The sequence below is a fragment of the Lontra canadensis genome, unplaced genomic scaffold (assembly GCF_010015895.1).
Source record: "Lontra canadensis isolate GAN:19392208 unplaced genomic scaffold, GSC_riverotter_1.0 scaffold19, whole genome shotgun sequence".
Taxonomy (NCBI): Eukaryota; Metazoa; Chordata; class Mammalia; order Carnivora; family Mustelidae; genus Lontra; species Lontra canadensis.
Window position 1 is genome coordinate 13398973 of NW_022631013.1, and position 18422 is coordinate 13417394.

Sequence of the window (18422 nt, forward strand, 5' to 3'; positions counted from 1 at the left end):
ACTGCTCTGGGAGAACTAGCTGTTTACCCTATTCTTTTCCACCCCCTAAATGAGATGCTTTTTACCTATGCAAATTTCATCTACTTCTCCAAACCAGTTCACAACTAAGAACTTTTTGTTTGTCCTCATCTTTGTGGACTGATGGCCAGATGTGGTTCTTTTTGTAATTTTGGGTCACCTTTTGGAGATGAGCATGGCTCCTACCTAGATCTTTAGGGGAGGGACTATCCATTAGACTTCTAATTTGTTTCTTCTAGGTGGTATCACCTGGTAAGTGCTTGATAATTACATACTTGATTATTTTGCATGACTACTTATGTTTGTAGAATGGTTTGAGAGCCCTTCCTAGATCTACAGCCTATCTACTTTCCTTTGGGTATTCAAGACTATGACATTTAAGATTAAAAATTCCTCCTATTAAATTTAGAGATTATGCCCAGATGTGTAACATTTTTTTCTTTGATTTGTAGCAGAAACTTTTCTAGATTCTACCTGTTCTACTTTGGCTACAGAACATAAGACAAGGCTCTTAATAATCATTGAGAAAAATCTTTATTGAGCTAAACCATCCATGAGGGAAAAAAACACACAAAACTTAAGAGTAGTTAGCTGCTTGTTGCAGTGGTAAACCCAAAAACCAAACTACACAGCAGTTTCATGATACAGAGAGTTGGGAATGGGAGAAGAGACAATGTATGGAGAGCCTAGGCAGAGTATAGAGAAGAGGTGGGGCTCATACATCAGGTCGTTCTGAATGTTGGCACTCCTGGGTCTTCAGGATATCAGAATGTTAGCACCATACTTTGACAGATACAGTAGCTGTATAGAGCTGAGGCTATCAATCCCATTTCAGGATTAGAACTTTTTTTTTTAAGTGATCTCTACACCCAGTACAGGGCTCAAACTCCAGACCCTGAGATCAAGAGTCAGATGCCCCTAGAACTCTTTTTGACATGAAGTCTGCTGTGGATTGTAGCACAGATAAAGTGCAAAAACTGGTTCAAGTGAAATTAGGGAGTTCCTTGACCAGTCTTCCCTATCCCATCCCCATGTGGTTCCCTCTCTGGAGGAACCTCCCAGGAGCAGAGCTCAAAAGCCACTACTTCCTTATTTAGATGGGTTTCTTTTCTGCTTTTGTTCAATTTTCAGAATTCTTGAAATAGTGGTTTTTCTCTAAAATTGTTATTAAAGTTCAGTCACATGTGAAATCATTATTTAGGTATAGTTTGGTTATAACAATGTAATTTAGAGCTTCACAGGTTTCCATCAATGCTGTAGTAATCTAAAGGGAATCTTTTAAAGAAGATAACACATCTATTTGAGAAACAGTTCACAAAGGGTCTGACAGAGGGAGCTCATAATCTTCAAAGCAACTCCTTCCGCAGGTAGAGAAGTGTTAAAATATTTCTCTTGATATTAAAGTTCTAAACTGCTTCTTTATGATGTCTGTGAAAGTGGTTCTCCACATGCCTGAGGGATAGGATGGAACGCTCAGTAGTAACGGCTAGCTGTAGCAATTACTTCCGTGAGGCCTAGGAAGGAGGACAAGATGGGCCCTAACAGAATACCAGGCGTATGTATGATTGGCAATGTCTCCCAACCCCTCGTTTTGATACACTGATATGTGAACTATCCTCCCTTGCCTCCAAAATTATAGATGCTTATCATTTATAGTACTGTCCTTGGGGGGGGGGCCAGAAGTCCTGCTCCTTGCACACATAATAGCCTTTTATTGATAATAAAGGCAGTCTCCATGGCTTCCAAGTATTTCCTTCTCTGGACTAGAGAGCACCAGGTCCTCTGAGATGAGAATTATCTTTTACTTCTTTTCCAGATTCCTTTCAGGTCTTAGAATTTGATTTTTAGAGTTTTCTGAGATGTAAATCCTAATCAAAAGGATCTCTAGTCTACCTTAATGCCTTAGTCTTAGGTTATGGATTCCTGCTGCAGGAACTTGGATTCTTTAGTTCTGGTCATAACCTTTCCCCATAACCCCACGCCAAAGACATGTACACCATACATCAAGGGGCACCACAGGTTTTTTTCTATATATGGTTTTTGGTGTCTAGTTTGTTTGGAAGGGTTTTTTTTCGTTGTTGTTGTTTTTGGTTTTTTGGAGGGGGGAGATTTATTTCAGAGAGAGCAAGCATGAGTGGGAGGTGCAGAGGAAGAGAGAGAATCTGAAGCGGACTCCATGCTGAGCATGGAGCCCACTGCAGGGCTTGATCTCACAACCCTGAGATCATGACCTGAGCCAAAACCAAGAGTTGGCTGCTTAACTGATGGTGCTCCCCCCAGCTGTGCCCAGTTTTTCTTTTTACATGTGGTAGCATGTAAAAAAAACAGGTGGGGGGTGCTGACGCAGGAATGAAGGCTAGAGGTGGGGGTGACTGCCAGAAATCAAAGCTTTGATGAGCTGCCTTAATCCTTTGATAATAGAAATCTCACATCCTAATTTTCGTATCAGGAGTTTCACCACGAAATAGTCTTGAAGTCTTAACCCCTGAAGTTCCTGGTGAGAGAGACCGTGGAAACTGCATCACGTCCTTACAGCTGCACCCAAAGGGCTGGGCCACTCTCCTTCGGTGCTCAAGCAACACTGATGATCAGGAGGTAGGAGCAGCGGCATTCCACCTCAGCGGGGCTGGCGGAACAGCTGCTGCCGTGCGAGTTCCTGGTCCCTTTATCCCTTGACCCCCTCCTTCCTCTCCAGCCTCCTCTCCAGGTTTAAATACTTTAAACCACTATCAGCTCAGATTGTGTCCAGCTTCTTCATTCTTGCCCCCCTCGTCTGCCACGTGCCCTTTACGTAGTGAACTTCAGATGGGAGATGCTGCAGCTAAGCTGGCTAAGTGTAAGGTTTTGCTAAGCCAATTGAGTTTTAGAATTTGCTCTTTTTTTAAAAACCAAGGGAGGGGTGTCTGGGTGTCTGGTCGGTTAAGTGTCTGTCTTCAGCTCAGGTCATGATTCCAGGGTCTTGGGGTCGAGTTCTGGTCATGCTCCCTTCTCAGCAGGGAGTCTGCTTTTCCCTCTCGCTCTGCTCCTCCCCACTGCTCATGCTGACTCTCTCAAATAAATAAAATTAATCAATTAATTAGTAAAACCACCAGCGGAACCTGGGGAAAGACTGAACTGATGACTGGGGAAAGGGCCTTATATCACCTCATGACTCGTCACTCTGGAAAGCAGGAGTCTTTTGAGGATCTCACTGGTTCTAGAAGTCACAACTGAAAAGAGACAAGGACCTTTGAAGTGTGTAGGAGGAGAGCTATTTTAGGCTTAGATGTCTAATCTTCAGAATATTTTAAGTATCAAAGTTGTTGTTACTTTGACAAAAAGGAATTATTACCACAGAAGTCACAGCAGCCTGAGGGAATAAAAGGTGTTAGTCATAGTATGTCACAGCACACAGAATAACCTTGGCTTCTGAAGGTAAGGTGTGGGGCCTACACATTTTAGTAGATGGGAGAGGGGTAGCAGTCATCTGATTTCTTGCAACAATTCTATGGCTTTGATAGTCTGTTGAGCTTTTTCCAAAAAAATATTTAGCATTATTTGGGGCTCTGTAACTTTGGTTTCTCTCTCTTCTCTCCCCTTAGTGGACTTGTGTCTATGAATTCCAAGAAGGAGCTCCCGTGCGACCTGTCTCACCTCGCTGTTCTCTACGACTAACTCATTACATTGAAGAGGCCAATGTAGGCAGGGGTTATATCAAAGAACTTTGCTTCAGCCCTGATGGGCGAATGGTCTCTTCCCCACATGGCTACGGGATTCGCTTGTTGGGATTTGACAAACAGTGCAGTGAACTTATAGACTGTTTGCCCAAAGAAGCCAGTCCCCTGCGGGTGATCCGTTCTCTGTACTCTCATAATGACGTGGTACTGACGACGAAGTTCTCTCCAACACATTGTCAGATTGCCTCAGGGTGCCTTAGCGGACGGGTTTCTTTGTATCAGCCAAAGTTTTAGGCACAACTTACATCAAATAAGAACTCTTCTGGTGTTTGACTCATAAATTACTTCAATTTAGGTGAAGTATTTCCTTTTTAGAAGATCTTAAAAGTTTGGGTCAAGATCCCGGTTATTATGGGTCCACGAACACACCTGTGACCTGAGGACTTGGCTGTCCGGTATCGTAGGGGCCTCGCCAAGTTAGACTCTACGCAGCAGCAGCTTTTGCCGCATTCCTCTGCTCCTGTGCCACCTAAACTTCAGTTCTTCTGGTTATTTTGCATGGTAGCTCTTGTCGAATTTCTTCATTTCTTTCCTTGTTTTTTTTTATTTCGGTGTGAATTTCGTGGGCGTCTGGCAGGAGTTATGGCAGGGTTAGGAGAAATCCGTGACGCTATATTGAGTAAACCCAGAAGTCCCATGTCAGCATACTGGTCATTAAAAAAGAAATTCCATCTTCTCGGTATACTTGGCCTTTTAAAGTTGCTGTTATGTTTCTCTATAATGAGCACAGATAATGGCATTATTCTCGTAACTGTTAGTCTTACAGCAAAAATGTCTTTTGAGTTTCCTGTTAAAATTATACATATTTTTTCACCGTGAAGGGAATTTTGTTATAAAACTCTAGAAAAAATAACTGCCACCTCTCTTTGTAATTTACTTGTATGAATTTAAAAATCTCTAGCATGTGTCCTTACTTGGTATTTTGTTCCTCTCAACAGCATTTAGAAAGGAAAACAGGAGGAGTGGGCTTTGGTCATTTCTGTTGTATACAGGAGGATTCGTTGAGTTAGTACACTATCTGGTCAGAGTGATGAGAACCATGTGGCTTAGAATTTGTTTTCTCTGCCGGACTATTTGACTCACACAGGGTGACTTGTTATGGTATTAGGGTGGAGGGGAGATTGAGAGGAAAGAGGTGGCATTTTCTTCATCTTTACTCCTTGAGCCAGGGGGCACAAGCTTGACCCTTAGCATTAGGGAGGGGTGAGCTGCAGTCCTCTGCAAGCCGTGACCTAACTATAGTAGTCCGTGACTTGGATGTCAAGACAAAGAGCTGATGTGAAGACCTCCTATATTCTTTTATGGAACACAGCAAGCTGGGTCAGTCACAGGGCTGACTGGCCTGCTGAAGTAAGCAGCTTTCTTCTGGTCTCCACTTGGAATGATATTATATTTAGAAAAGGATCCACCAGAGGCTGGAGTGATTTAAGCCACATGCTAGCTCGTTCCCTCTCAGATCACATTCTCTTAGGCCAGTGGTTCTCAGATAATAGGGTGCATTACAGTTATTTAGGAGCTTGTGGAAAACAGAAACCTGGCCCTCACCTTAGGAGGTTCTGATTCAGTCAGGGAGATGACAGGAATCTGTTTTTTGGGTTTTTTTGTTTTTGTTTTTGTTTTTAGGAATCTGTTTTTAATAGGAACCTCTAGTAAACTTATTCAGGTGGTTCCTAGATCAGAGTTAGAAAAACACTACCTTAAACATCAGTAAGTACTTCCGTACATTTCAGGTGGTTAACTCCCAGAAGGTGTTTTAATTATTTAAAAGATAGTAAGTAAATGAAATCCATTTTAGAGGTAGAAAATGTAATCAATCTCATCATCAAATGAATGAGAAAAGTTAAGTGACTTGCCTAAAGTCGTCTTACAAAATTAGTGGCAGAGCCAGAACTTGAATTCAAGTCTCCTAATTCCTTGCTCAGGGCAATTTCTACTGTATTATGCTGGCTGTTAAAACAATGATTTATGAACACTTTATCTTGTCTTTAAGTTGTATTATTGTGACTACCCTTAAACTGGCTGATAGATTGAAAAACGCAAGGGAGTAGATGCTGAGAATTCTGGCCCTAAGAAAAGAATCCCAAATCTTATAGAAATATTTAAGCAACCCAAATACATGAATAAAAATGACATTTTTTTTTTGCAGGACCTACCAGACAGCCATTCACACACGTGTGCAGAGGTTACATACATCTCCCTTGGAACAATCTTGGCTCTAGGACAAATTTTAACAATTATATCATTTTACCATGGATGTTAAAAAGAATTTGAAATTTTTTAGCCATCAAGAAAATTACTACAAAGTATAATGTAAACATTGGTTTGCCATAAATATTTTTAAACGCCCACATATGTAAAGGAAAATAAAGTTTTGGAGGCAAAAGTACCCAATCTTAACATTCAAAACAAGCTACTGAGTACAGTGCTTCTATTGATGAAACAAAGATTCCATATATTGCAACCCCTCTGGAGAGTTGAATGTCGGATGCTAGACCCACGTGTTGCCCAACTCAGTTTCAGTCCATGATTCTTCAACCATTATAGTTTCCTGTCAGTCTACACACTTTACTACTAACCCTCACTAACAAATTACCATGCAAGGTAGGTGACATGAGCACCAAATTACTTTGGAAGAAATGGAGGGTCTGAAAGGTTGAGTCAGAGCTGGCACTGGGCTGCGGGGGGCGGAGAGCAACACTGGGATTTAAACCCAGCTGCTGGGACGCCTGGGTGGCTCAGTGGGTTAAAGCCTCTGCCTTCGGCTCAGGTCATGATTCCAGGGTCCTGGGATCGAGTCCCACATCGGGCTCTCTGCTCAGCAGGGAGCCTGCTTCCTCCTCTCTCTCTCTCTCTGCCTGCCTCTCTGCCTACTTGTGATCTCTGTCAATAAATAAAACCTTTAAAAATAAATAAATAAATAAATAAATAAATAAAATAAACCCAGCTGCTTCAGTCCAGAGCCTGGGTGCTTACTACTCTACCACTTTGCCCTTTTGTTTATAAAGATGGGAAAATGGCCTGTGAATTTGTTTAGCATCCTCTGTAAATTCTTTATTACAGAGCTGACTTACCTTCTGCACCATGCAAGATTCAGAAGAATGAAAATTTCCATTAGAATTAGTACCATAAACTGCAGGGCATACATACAGTCCCCTCCTAACTGAAAGACTTCGAGGAGGATATGTAGCTGTAAAGTAAAGAAAAATGTGGAACAAATAGCTTTGTATAAAAATAGAGCCACACAGATGAGAATTAAAAATTAGCAAACTCGACAAAACCACCTTTGTCCTCTTTTTGAGGTCGGCTGTAATCAAAACATCATGAGGGGGATATTAATACAGGAATCATAGGGCATCAGGAATGCTAGACTCTTGGAGGAAACTGCATCTTAAAATTTCAAGGTCTCATTTCACTTAAGAGCATAAAAGCTAATCTGGAGTTTTTTTACTCTAAATTTTAGTCATTTTTATTCATGATAACTGGTGAATATATTATAAATGGTAATGTGGTATAGTTGTTGGTAAGTGTAGTATAAATTATACTTGTTTTAAAAACCTTTCTACTGGGCGCCTGGCTGGCTCAGTAGAGCATGCAACTCTTGATCTTGGGGTCATGAGTTTGAGCCCCATCTTGAGGGGCAGACTGTACCTTTAAAAAAATCTTGAAAATAAGCGCTCTACAGAAATGCTATGTTAACTAAGTTTAGGAACATCAATATTTAGTAGTTCCTTATCTTTAATTGTGAAAATGAAGTGGCTAAAGCAGACAAGACCTCTCAATCTTTTGAAAATCTGATTTTTTTCCTCAGAAGCCCAAAGTACATGTATATTTTGTTATTTCTCCTTGTTACATCCAAGATAAGGCTTTACCAAAAATTTTAGGCAAACAAGGATAAGGTTCCCAACTCCTATCTAGAACCAAGATCACATTATGTCATGGTTAAAGTTTTGTTTTCCAGGAAGTGCAATATAGGAAAAATGCTCTGAGAATCTGTTAGAAGCCTAGTGTTTCCCATATCAGTCCGAATATGGTACTGGCATCCACAAGCATCTGTTAAATCTTCTGTTTAGCAGGAAAAATAGTCTGATAACACTGATGACAATCATCCCCATTTAAAATGACCAGCAGCCACGGACAGCTGTGAAAATTCACTCAGTAATAGCCAGTGCTGGTCATGAAAGAAAGCATATATATATATGAAATTTTGGATAACTAATGTATATATCATAAGTGCCAAAATTTAAAACTTGTAAATTATTTTTGATGCAAGTCTTTCAGCTATGTGAGTGTACCTCCCTGCCTTCTTAAAGAGCATGCTCGGTATAATTCACTTTTTCATAACGGAAAGTAAAAGTTACATTCATGTGTTATTATAAATACCCAATGAGTTCTGATGTATGTAAGATACTTCATAAAATGTAAAGGGCTATAATAAATATGAGTTAATATCAATTATTAGAAAGTGATTCCCTCGGCCCTGAGGTATAATCATTCGCTTCAGGTTGCTTGGATTTGGGGATTTTTTCTTTAAAAATGTTTCTGTGTGCTAAGTGGTTTGTTCTGTCTCCTACCACAGTCTCCACGTGCCTGCCTCTAACAGGCTGGCATACACGCTGTGTTCATCTGTTCCGAGCTGGGACAGGAGATCACCAGGCCCGTTTAGCATCTAAAGAGCCGCACAAGCCCTGCGTGCACAGTCTCTGGGACCAGCAGCGCTCTGACAGGTTCACCATAACCCGGGGAAAGCCTAGGTTAGTGATCGTTTCAGCTACTGCCAAGGAAGATACTACGGACAAAGGATGCTGCTAGATGAAGGGATGAACGGCAATGCGCCCAAGCACAGCCAAGTAACAACAAAGGCTCTGTATTTGCACAAGGACCCTTCATATTTGTTTTTTAAAAAAGAAGAATGGGGGGGAGGGGAAACAATAAAAATAAATCCAGATAGACTTAAATATTTTTGATGCCATTAAACTTGGTCAATAGCCATTAAAATACATGCTTAAATTACCACACACGGTTACAAAGGCAATTTTCATCTCATTACAGAATAAGATCATACCAAATTTATACCCCAAGAATTTCTCCTGTTCAAATGACAACAGAAATAATCAAAAGGAAAGTCAAATTTACCTGTATGCCGCTTTAGTTTTAAATGAATTAATAACGGAAATACCAGTTTTATCAAAAGCTCCAAGGAACACATCTCACATATGCACAACTTGTATATGTATGTGTATATAAATGTTACTATAAATAAAATGTCATCCAGAGACAATAAAATAATTTTAAAATTTAAATCTTGTTCATAGTATTTAAAATGGAATTTTTCAGCTTTCCTAAGTTTCTTCCTTATTTCAGTTTCATGTTTTCTACATTAAAGGCTGGCTATTCGATTTTCACTGCATCTTCCATTTCTAAAACGTGCTTTCTGGTAAAGTCTAGATTCATATTTTTAGGAAAGTAGGCAGTGTTCCAGATAATACCCTAGACACCAGGAAGTTTTCTCACTAGGTTCTGAGGTACTGTTAAGTTCTTCCATTAGACTGTAAGCAACTTGCAGGCAGGGACTGACTTTTCTTGCATCCCCAGTGCCCAGTACAGGAGCCGACAGAGTAGTTCAATAAATTTCTTGTTGCAGGAATCAAATGAACCTTAGCCATATGTGGCCTTGAATTTCCGTGAAGCCGGAATGTGATGTGCAAATAGAGAAATCTTCATCAGAGTTAAGATTTTCTTCTGACCACAGGTCAGAAAAACTAAGCATTTCTCATTGAGTTGGAAAACTGCAAAACTCAATTTTTCATTCACCAAACATTGAATCCCTACTATATGCCTTGTCCAGTCTAACAACAGACTCAAGGGACAAGGATAACTAAGATTGTAGCGCTGGCTTCATGGTGTGTGGCCAGTACAGGCATACAACGCCGTGCAGTGAGAAAAGCCTCATGCTTGGTGTAAGGTTCTGTTCGATCCATCTTAAAATTCTTAATTTTTTGAGCAAGGGGCCCACATTTCTATTTTGCAGTGTGCTTCCAAATTAGATAGCTGGTCCTGCTTTGATATTACCATGCTGACTTTTATCTCCTGTCCAGTAAAGATACTCACATTCATTGAAAACTAGCCATAAAGTGAATGATTTAGTAAAATAACGTCTAAAATCTAAAATTAAGACTCCATCCCTCCCACAGATTTTTTCCACAGATCTTCATTTCACAATTAGGAAAGCTTTATAAACTGTACTAGGCTTTTACTGTTTCAGTTGAATTCTCTTGAGGTTTTCATGTGGATGAATGTAGAGTTGTAGGTGATTTTAGCTACATATGTATATACCTACATGCAACTTTAAGATTTCAGTAAAACTTCTATTAATATATGCACTGAATGTCTTGGTTTAAGTCTACCTCATAATATGCTTTTAAAAAAAATAAATGCTACTTTGAAACATTTGACACATTTTTTTCTGTAGTTAACCTGTTTGAAAGGTTGATGACAAGTTTGCACTTAGCAGTAGTTTGAAATTTTTATTTAAATTGCCTAGGTGTTTATTTTTAGACCAGAATCAAACATAACACTGTAACAGAGACAGTGGCTTGGTGATTCTTGTTGAGGTTATTCTAAACTTTTAAATCCTAGAACCCCTATCCGGAAAAACTGAAGAGCATGTGCTCCAGATTTTCATGTCATCTATTTATTTATATATATATATATACATATATATACATATATATATGTATATATATATACACATACATATATATATGCATGCACATATTTATACATAAAATATTGTACTGCTCTACTGTAAATTATAAAACACGTACAGAGAGGAAGTAAATTTTAAAAGGTAAGGGGCTGTAACAATCAAAGTTCTACATTACCTCCTGCACTTCCAGGGACATCTTATGTTCCCACGGGTATATGCACATTTCGTTTTGTGAAGGCCGCCGTTCTAAAACACAGAATTGGCATTTTACACTGAAAATACATTTACTAAGATCTGATTCATTCACATCTGTTCACTAATGTTCTGGACATCTACATGAATAATGTTTATATTAGAGAATTTCATAAATTCTTTATTCAGTGAAAATTATATTCATATCAATAAGCATAGTGGATAAACTTCTGTCAAACTGCACAAAGATTTGTTTTCATACAGGTACACTTAGAACATGCTATTTTTCACAGTGTTCCCCTGAATGACATTTTCTTATATTATTTAACAATGTGATGGTTCATTTTACTGTTTTAATTCACTTAGAAAAATGACAATCATATTTGGGACACTTACTTTTTAAAATAAGTCACTGATGAGAAAAACAGTGACTCCCTTTCAATTCAGATCATTTTGTGAATTATTTAGATAAATTGATTTAGCTAACCATAGCATTAATTACCACTATTTCAGTTACTCCTCTGACAGACTTATTTTGGGCTATTTAAAAAGTAGGTTTTTTAAGGAAACAATTATTTGGCATGGTTTAATGCTAATAAATTAATGATTTATATTAGTTTCCTATGATGTAACAAATTACCTACCACAAATTCAGTGGTTAAAAGACAGATTTGGGGCACGTGGGTGGCTCAGTCAGTCAAGCCTCTGCCTTCGGCTCAGGTCATGATCTCAGGGTCCTGGAATCCAGCCCCCGCATCGGGCTCTCTGCTCAGCAGGGAGCCCGCTTCCCACACCCCCTCTCTGCCTACTTGTGATCTCTGTCAAATAAATAAATAAAATCTTTAAAAAAAACCCGCGAATTTAAAACAACACAAATTTGGGCTATCTGGCTTAGTTCGTACAGCATGGGACTCTCCATCTCTGGGTCAGAAGTCTCAAACCTCATGTTGGGCACAGAGTTTACTTAAAAAATAACACACACACACACACACACACACACACACACAAATTCGTATCCACTGAGTTTCCCTCCAGGCCTTTCCCTTCTGGTACAATGCATGAAAAGTGGTGCTTTGACTCCAGCGCATGCCAGAGGCCTTGTTAAAACACAGATTGCTGCTTCTATACTGGGTTTCTGATTTCAAAGGTCTGGGGTGGGAGGCCCCCATTTTGCACTTCTAACCAGTTCCTAGTTGATGCTGGATGTCTGGACACCACGATTTGAGACCTATGAATATAGAAAATGTAGTTAGGGGGGCACCTGGCCGACTCTTGGTTTCTGCTCAGGTCAGTATCTCATGGTGGTGGGATTGAGCCTGGCTTGGGCTCCCACACTAAACGTGGAGCCCACTTGGGATGCTCTCTCTGCCCCTGCCCCTTCCCTGCCCCCACATGTGTGTGCACACACTCTCACTTCAAAAAAAAAGAAAGAAAAGAAAATGCAGTTAGGGTTTAATTCTTCATGGATGACAGATCCTAGGATCTCTGTGTAGATAAAGGAAGCCAATTTAGAGAACATTTTTTTTTTTAAGAGAACATCTTAATTCTGGAGGCTATTACAGACGGACAACCATCTGTCCGTCGGTAGGCCGTTCTCAGTACACCGCTGGGGGCACTCCATCGGTGAGAGCGGAGCCTCCCCCAGTGTAACGCGATGCGTAGGTCAGCGGGCAGTAAGTTAAGTAAGACCCCTGTACCTTCCCGGGGACAGACCTGGTGCTGTGGCTTCTCTTCTAACTCCGAAAGAGGAGCGCCGCCACAGGACACACGCTGCTGTGAGCTGTCGAGAGCTGCAACCGTTGCTTACAACAAATCCGGAAACCGAACACCTGAAACTTACCAGGGCACGCACACCTCAGAACAGCTTTTAAAACCTTTTCTGGGGACACAGTGGTCTCCACTGAAAGCATCTGAACCACGGGTACGCTGGACTGCTGCGCTGACATGAATTCACAAAAGCCCTTCACTATAATAAAAGATCAGTTTTCAGGTAAAATGAAGACTTTTCATTGTGATAGGATTATTTTTTTTAAAGTTAAACTATCTGATCTGAAAACGCTGTATTTACTCTGAAGCAGTCGTTACCTAGTCTTCCGTGTGCGCGCACACGCGTGCAAGCACTTAATAAGTGTGTGTAATGAAAAGAAGGATTTCCTGCCATTTATTGAAATGTGTAGTTCACTGGCAGGAACATCAGGATCGCTGCCCTTGTCCCTGCAAGGGGCAGGGAGCCAGACCCCTTGCCTCTGGGGCAGTCTTAAGCAGGAAGCTGGTCAGCCTGTGGCAGTCTGCGGGTGGAAGAGGACGCGGCCGTCCTTGCTCATCGGCAGGAAACAGTGCCATCTGGCATCCTCTTCCAGCGTGGATTGCGGTAGCATCCGTGATTGTGTTTAGTCTAAGAAGAACACACTAAAAGAATTAAACTGGGGGTACCTGGGTGACTCAGTCAGTTAAGCATCTGCTTTTGGTTTAGGTCATGATCCTGGGGTCCTCGGATCGAGCCCCACGTCAGGCTCCATGCTCAGTGGGGAGTCTGCTTGTCCCTCTCCCTCTGCCAGCAGCTCCCCCTGCTTTTGCTGTCAAATACATAAAATCTTAAAAAAAATTAAAAATAAAAGAATTAAACTGAATCAATACAATGCAGATAACAGATAATGTGATAAAGTCCCTAATGATTTTTCTCAACATTTTATTATGAAAATGTTCAACATACAGCAAAGTTGAAAGGATTTTACGGTGAACATCTATTGCCCAGGATTCTATCATTATCGTTTTCCTGTTTTATCACACATCTAATACTCTATCCATCCATCAATCCACCTTAATTTTTGATATATTTTGAATAAGTTGCAGATAGCTATAGCCATCCTCCTAAAAATCCTCAGCAATACAAATCATTAAAGTTCAGTATCTTTTTGTTTTAAATTTTCCACATGATGAAGTATACCAGTATTAATGGTACGTTTGCTAAGTTAAGACAAACGTCCGCACCTGTGTTACCCAAACCCCTATCGAGATGTAAATTACACCACCACCCAGAGGTTCCTTCGTAGCTCTCCCAGAGGCAACCGGTTTTTTTCCCCCAGCATAGATTTGCCTCTTCTGGAAATTCACATAAATGGAATCCCACAGTATGTATTCACCATGAAGATTTTTAAAAGACACTCCAAAGAAATTCAAAGTGTCTCTGAAACAGGGAGAGCAAGTGATACAGACAGCATCTGAGATCAGATTACGATTCCCTCACTGATAGATATTCCTTAGGAGAACCTCTGGTCTAAGGAGTCAAGGGTCAGAGTCCGTCCTCCAGTGAGTTCACGTTGTCCTGAAGGCTCCAGCACGAACATCACGGAGCACACGCAAGGGCTGAAACAGCCATCACATGCCACAGAAGCGGGCCTCATCCAGCCTGGGAGCCAGCAGGGAATCGAGGGAGGTTTACATTTTCACTTTGGCGTTTGTCTCAGGCAGCCAATGCTCTGTATTTTCTATGAACCTAGAGTCTTCTAATTTAAAACTACTGTCCTTAAATGGGCGGCCTGCCAGTACTGAGCAGCGAGATGTATGGCAAATTCGCTGAACAAAATAAACCAGGAAAAAACTATAAAAGGCACGAACTGAAATAAATTATTAGCCATTCTGTTTTTCTCTGGCCGGAATTCAGACAAACTCAGATGCATGCAGTACTGCCCTGAAACACATGAACATGTTTGTGTTCCTGGCCCACAAGCAGCAGCTTTGAAGGGCTCCCGACACAGCCAGCAAACCTCTGACCGTGGGCTTCCCCTCCGCTTTCTCAAGGCCCAGCAAACCGAGGCCCCCTGCCAGCTTTTTACCCTTCACCCTCATCATTTACACACAAATTACAAATGAAAAGTACTTGGTTCCCTTACATTTTCCTACTCTCTGCCCTTCTCAAAACTCCACGGCTGTTTTTAGCAGGGAGCGAGGAACCCAAGGAAACCTGGAAATTTCCTGTTCAAGTCCTCTCTTCCCAGAAGAGGATGAGAGGAGTGAGAAAGTTCCAAAGCGGCTCTTCGCCCACAGGAAGGGAGGAAGCTGTCAGGAGCCACCTCGCACCTGAAGATACGACGGCCCTCGGAAGAGAAGTTGGCTTCATTTTTCTAGTGTCATAGGAGACAAGAAGCCTCTCCACGGAACTAAATGCATTCCCCGTTTCCTGGTGTGCTTCGAGATCAGGAGGTCACTGCCTTACCCACAAGGAACTGCTGACTAACGACCGGGTCCCCAAACATTCCTGCTGGCGATGAAGGATGGAGCGACAGATGCAGTCTGCTCTTAACAACTAAAACTAGTCCCCGCTTTCATGACACTTCCACAGTTAATAAAGCAGCGGTCAGTGACACTATTTAAGGAAATAACCGTTAGGCTTCTCGATCAGTTAGGCTCGTGCATGTAATGGACTGAATGTTTGTGTCCCCTCCAAAATGGATACGTTGAAGGCCTAACCCCCAGTGTGAGGGGATGTGGACGTGGGGCCTTTGGGAGGGGATGAGGTTTCCATGAGGTCACGAGGTCCTTTCTGCCATGTGGGGACACGGTGAGAAGTCTGCACACCAAGGAGAGGCCGCTCACCAGGAGCCAGCTCTGCCGGCGCCCTGATCTTGGCCTTCCTCGCTTCCAGAACTGTGTGAGAAAAACAGGTTTGTCGGTTAAGTCACTTAGTCTCGGGCATCTCACTCTGACAGCCCAAGCAGTGTTAACGGCTTCTTCCTTACACAACCTTGATGGGGAATGGAGGTCTGACAGGATATTCCAGAATGCTGCGACCCTGACTATCCACGTGTCCTTTCACCCTCCTGACTCCTCACCGGGCCCCCACGGGGTATCAGGCACGGGGCCAGGCACTCGAACGAGGGGATGGCCCGGCAGAGTCCCGGCCTTACGGAGCTGGGGTTCGGAAGAGGCAGGAAACACTGAATACTCACAGTTCGGTGCCAACAGGGACGTGCTCTGAAGAACAGGAATGTGGCGACAGGAGAACGTGGGGTGGGGGGACCTGACTTAGCACCTGAAAGTGTGAGCCGGCTTCCCTGAGGCGACACTCAAGACCTCCACAGAGGTGACTAAGTGAATGCGGCCCGTGCTGTGCTTGGGCAGGGGACTAGGCACCCGCAAGGGTGGGAGGCGGCGAGAGCAGAGGTGGAGGGCGGAGGCCGAGCAGGCCCCGAGTGGGGGCGACACAGGACTCTTACAGCCATTGCCACAATGGATCCAAGGGAGAGAATTTAGAAAAATTCTATTTTATCCTCAATTTCGATTTCAAAATCAGCTCTGCTCACTGGAAAAAAGTTCCCCCTGGGAAACTTCCGAAACGAAATGAGGTTGGGCGTCCGCCTCGGAGAGGCTCCCCTCCCACCCCTGCAGCGCCGCGGGGCTCCCCCTGGAGAAACACCGCCCACACTCGCCCCGCACCCCGCACCCCTCCCCGCCCTTGGCGCTCCAGCGGTGGGCTACAGTGACGCCGCAACAGAGGACACGTCCAACACACTTCCATCTAAAGTTCAGGATATTCACGTGCAGGACTAATTCCAACCCCAAACTGTTGTTTTACAAGCTTGAAGTCAATCGCTCCCTTACCTGCTGGTCCTCCTCAGACAGCCTCAACAGTCCCTTGAGTCCGGGAGCACCTTAAAATTTAACATGTAAACAGCAGGCTGGCATGTCAGCCTTCTAACAGAAAGGAACAGTTATTAAGTTAAAAGTAGAAAAAAAAACCTCAAAAAGCACAACATCCATATCATTTAGCTTGGGGGTAAACATGACCTGAAGGTACACTATACCACGGAAGTTATTAATAAACTGAATATACGAATTCAGTTTATAGTCAGTAAAGTTTACTTCATTGTGAGAAAAATCTGGAACTCCTCCTGACCTAGTAAGATGGATCAATGAGGGGCTATTCTACCTGCAAAGTTACCAGAGGAAGGTGCTGAAGGGTTGGAAGTAGTATGCTAAATGATTTCTCAACAAAAAGACAAACCACAAAAAAGTGCTAGTAACCCTAACCCAACCACAAGAGAAGACCAAATAGAATGGACTGAAAATAAAAACTTTATTCAACAGAATTACCAAAAGAATGTTAACTGACACATTTAACAGGTTTCATTTAAAGTCAGTCACAAAACCCAAAAAATATTAAACATAAACAGCTTTGTGTGCTTAACCACTTTTAATAATGAAACTTAAAAAAAAAACCCCCAAAAAAACAAAGTGGAGACTCCCCCACAATCTGGGAGCCATTTAGGCAAGCAAATACTATCAAGCAAAAAGACGGCATTAAGAGTATTAAAAATGAAAAATCCTCAAACTTAAGGAGAACGCCTGTTAGATCTTGGATACGCATTTATACATACAAGAAAACAAAGAGTATTTTAATTGAAAGGAGATCAAGTCTGAGCGCTCACCCTTCCTTCCCACGTGATCTCCTGCCTTGCCTTCACTTGGACCACACACGTCTCTCGAACTTCCATCTGCTCGGACCTGCCGTTTCCCCACACGGCGCCATCAGCGGCCCCAGAAAGGCCTCCAGGTCCCATTCTGCACATGCGGTCTGCCGCCCATGATTCTATGTTCGCACAGCGCGAGAACGGACGTCATCGAGCTAGGAAATGTCACGTCTCCAAAGGTGATCCCAGATACACAATTGTTTTATTGCACAGCTTACAGTATATAGCAGGCGATTACATAACCAACCATAAGGTAAGATGAATATTGACTACTGAGACAAAAACATTGACTGTCTCCAGCCACAAATGAAACAAAGACACACAAATCTGCCGCCTCGGAAAGGTTGTGTTTACTCTGTGATGCAGTCCTGAGGGCTCTTACCACCCTAAGCATGTTAGATACAGAATCCGTAAGACATCTCTGGTGGCGTCAGAGATGAAGTATGGGAGGCAGGGCCAAGGGCCCCGAGCTCGTAAGCCGTCTGTGCCACGTATGTAACAGAAAGGCCACTTTTAAAGCTCTTCAGGTAAAGTTATTCAGTCACGTTTGCCTTTTCAAAATTACTACTAGTTCACACCGAAGGTAAAAACAAGTAGTTAGGATCTCTTATATAACACATTTTGACTTTTAAGGTTCAGACAAAGCTGTTGGCTACCACAAGCAAGTTCTGTTCAAATTTTTTGTCAAATTTAAGAAGTCTATAGGACAACACAAAACCATCCCTGGTAATATATTTATAGTTTGGTCTCCAAAAGCTGTAAAAAGTGACAAAGAAATCCAAGTATGAGTTAAAAACATTAAAAATATTTGTTGTTTTTAAACGCCACAAGTTTGAGATTGCAGAAACCAAAGCATCCCCTTTTCAAATTCTCACTTGTATTTCACAAAAGTGCTTTAGAACTTGGGTTATCTGTCACCTCACAGGAGTGTATTAATAGACAAAAGGAAGCCGATCCCCAGGGCATGACCCCAGGCTAACTCACCTGCCACAAGTGTGGCGGGCCAGGGGCCAAGCACCACCAGACCTCAGGTGCCTTTGTCTTTCATTTCCGTACCCCGTCCCCGTCCCCCGCCCCCTGCCACAAACTCAACCCGCTTCAAAGCCAGACTATTCAACAAGCCAAACGATGCTACTCATGATGCTACTCACGTTTATTTGGTGTCAAATCCTTGCTTTCTGAAATCCTCACCTCTGCATCTTGGTTTCCAAAGTAAACTGCCATTTCCAACACATTTTCAAAGGGGCTGTTGTAAAGCTACTGAGCCTCATTAGTGCCTGACAAGTGCTTGATGCTGCTTCCCAATCCTTTATGGTTGGA

At 42.2% G+C, this 18422-nt stretch overlaps 1 protein-coding gene and 1 long non-coding RNA gene across 4 annotated transcripts in view; one reads left to right on the forward strand and one right to left on the reverse strand.

Annotated features, from left to right (window-relative positions):
• Positions 1-6434, forward strand: part of DCAF10 (DDB1 and CUL4 associated factor 10) — a 44212-nt gene extending 37778 nt beyond the window's left edge. Inside the window, exons 6-8 of one of the 3 annotated variants that reach the window (XR_004383035.1) lie at positions 2468-2613; positions 3600-4235; positions 5881-6434. Coding sequence is in view for 2 of the 3 variants with exons in the window: in XM_032860635.1 (XP_032716526.1) it covers positions 2468-2613; positions 3600-3968 (515 nt within the window). In the remaining variant the exon portion in view is untranslated. Of the gene's footprint in view, positions 1-2467; positions 2614-3599; positions 4648-5880 lie in introns of those variants that run through there. The other 2 variants (XM_032860636.1, XM_032860635.1) reach the window with 2 other exon arrangements.
• On the reverse strand, positions 95-18148 carry LOC116869417. Its single transcript, XR_004383036.1, has 3 exons — positions 17249-18148; positions 6122-6126; positions 95-104 (listed from the first exon to the last, which is right to left on the reverse strand). It is a non-coding gene; the product is annotated as an uncharacterized LOC116869417 (long non-coding RNA).
• Between the last annotated feature and the right edge of the window lie 274 nt (positions 18149-18422).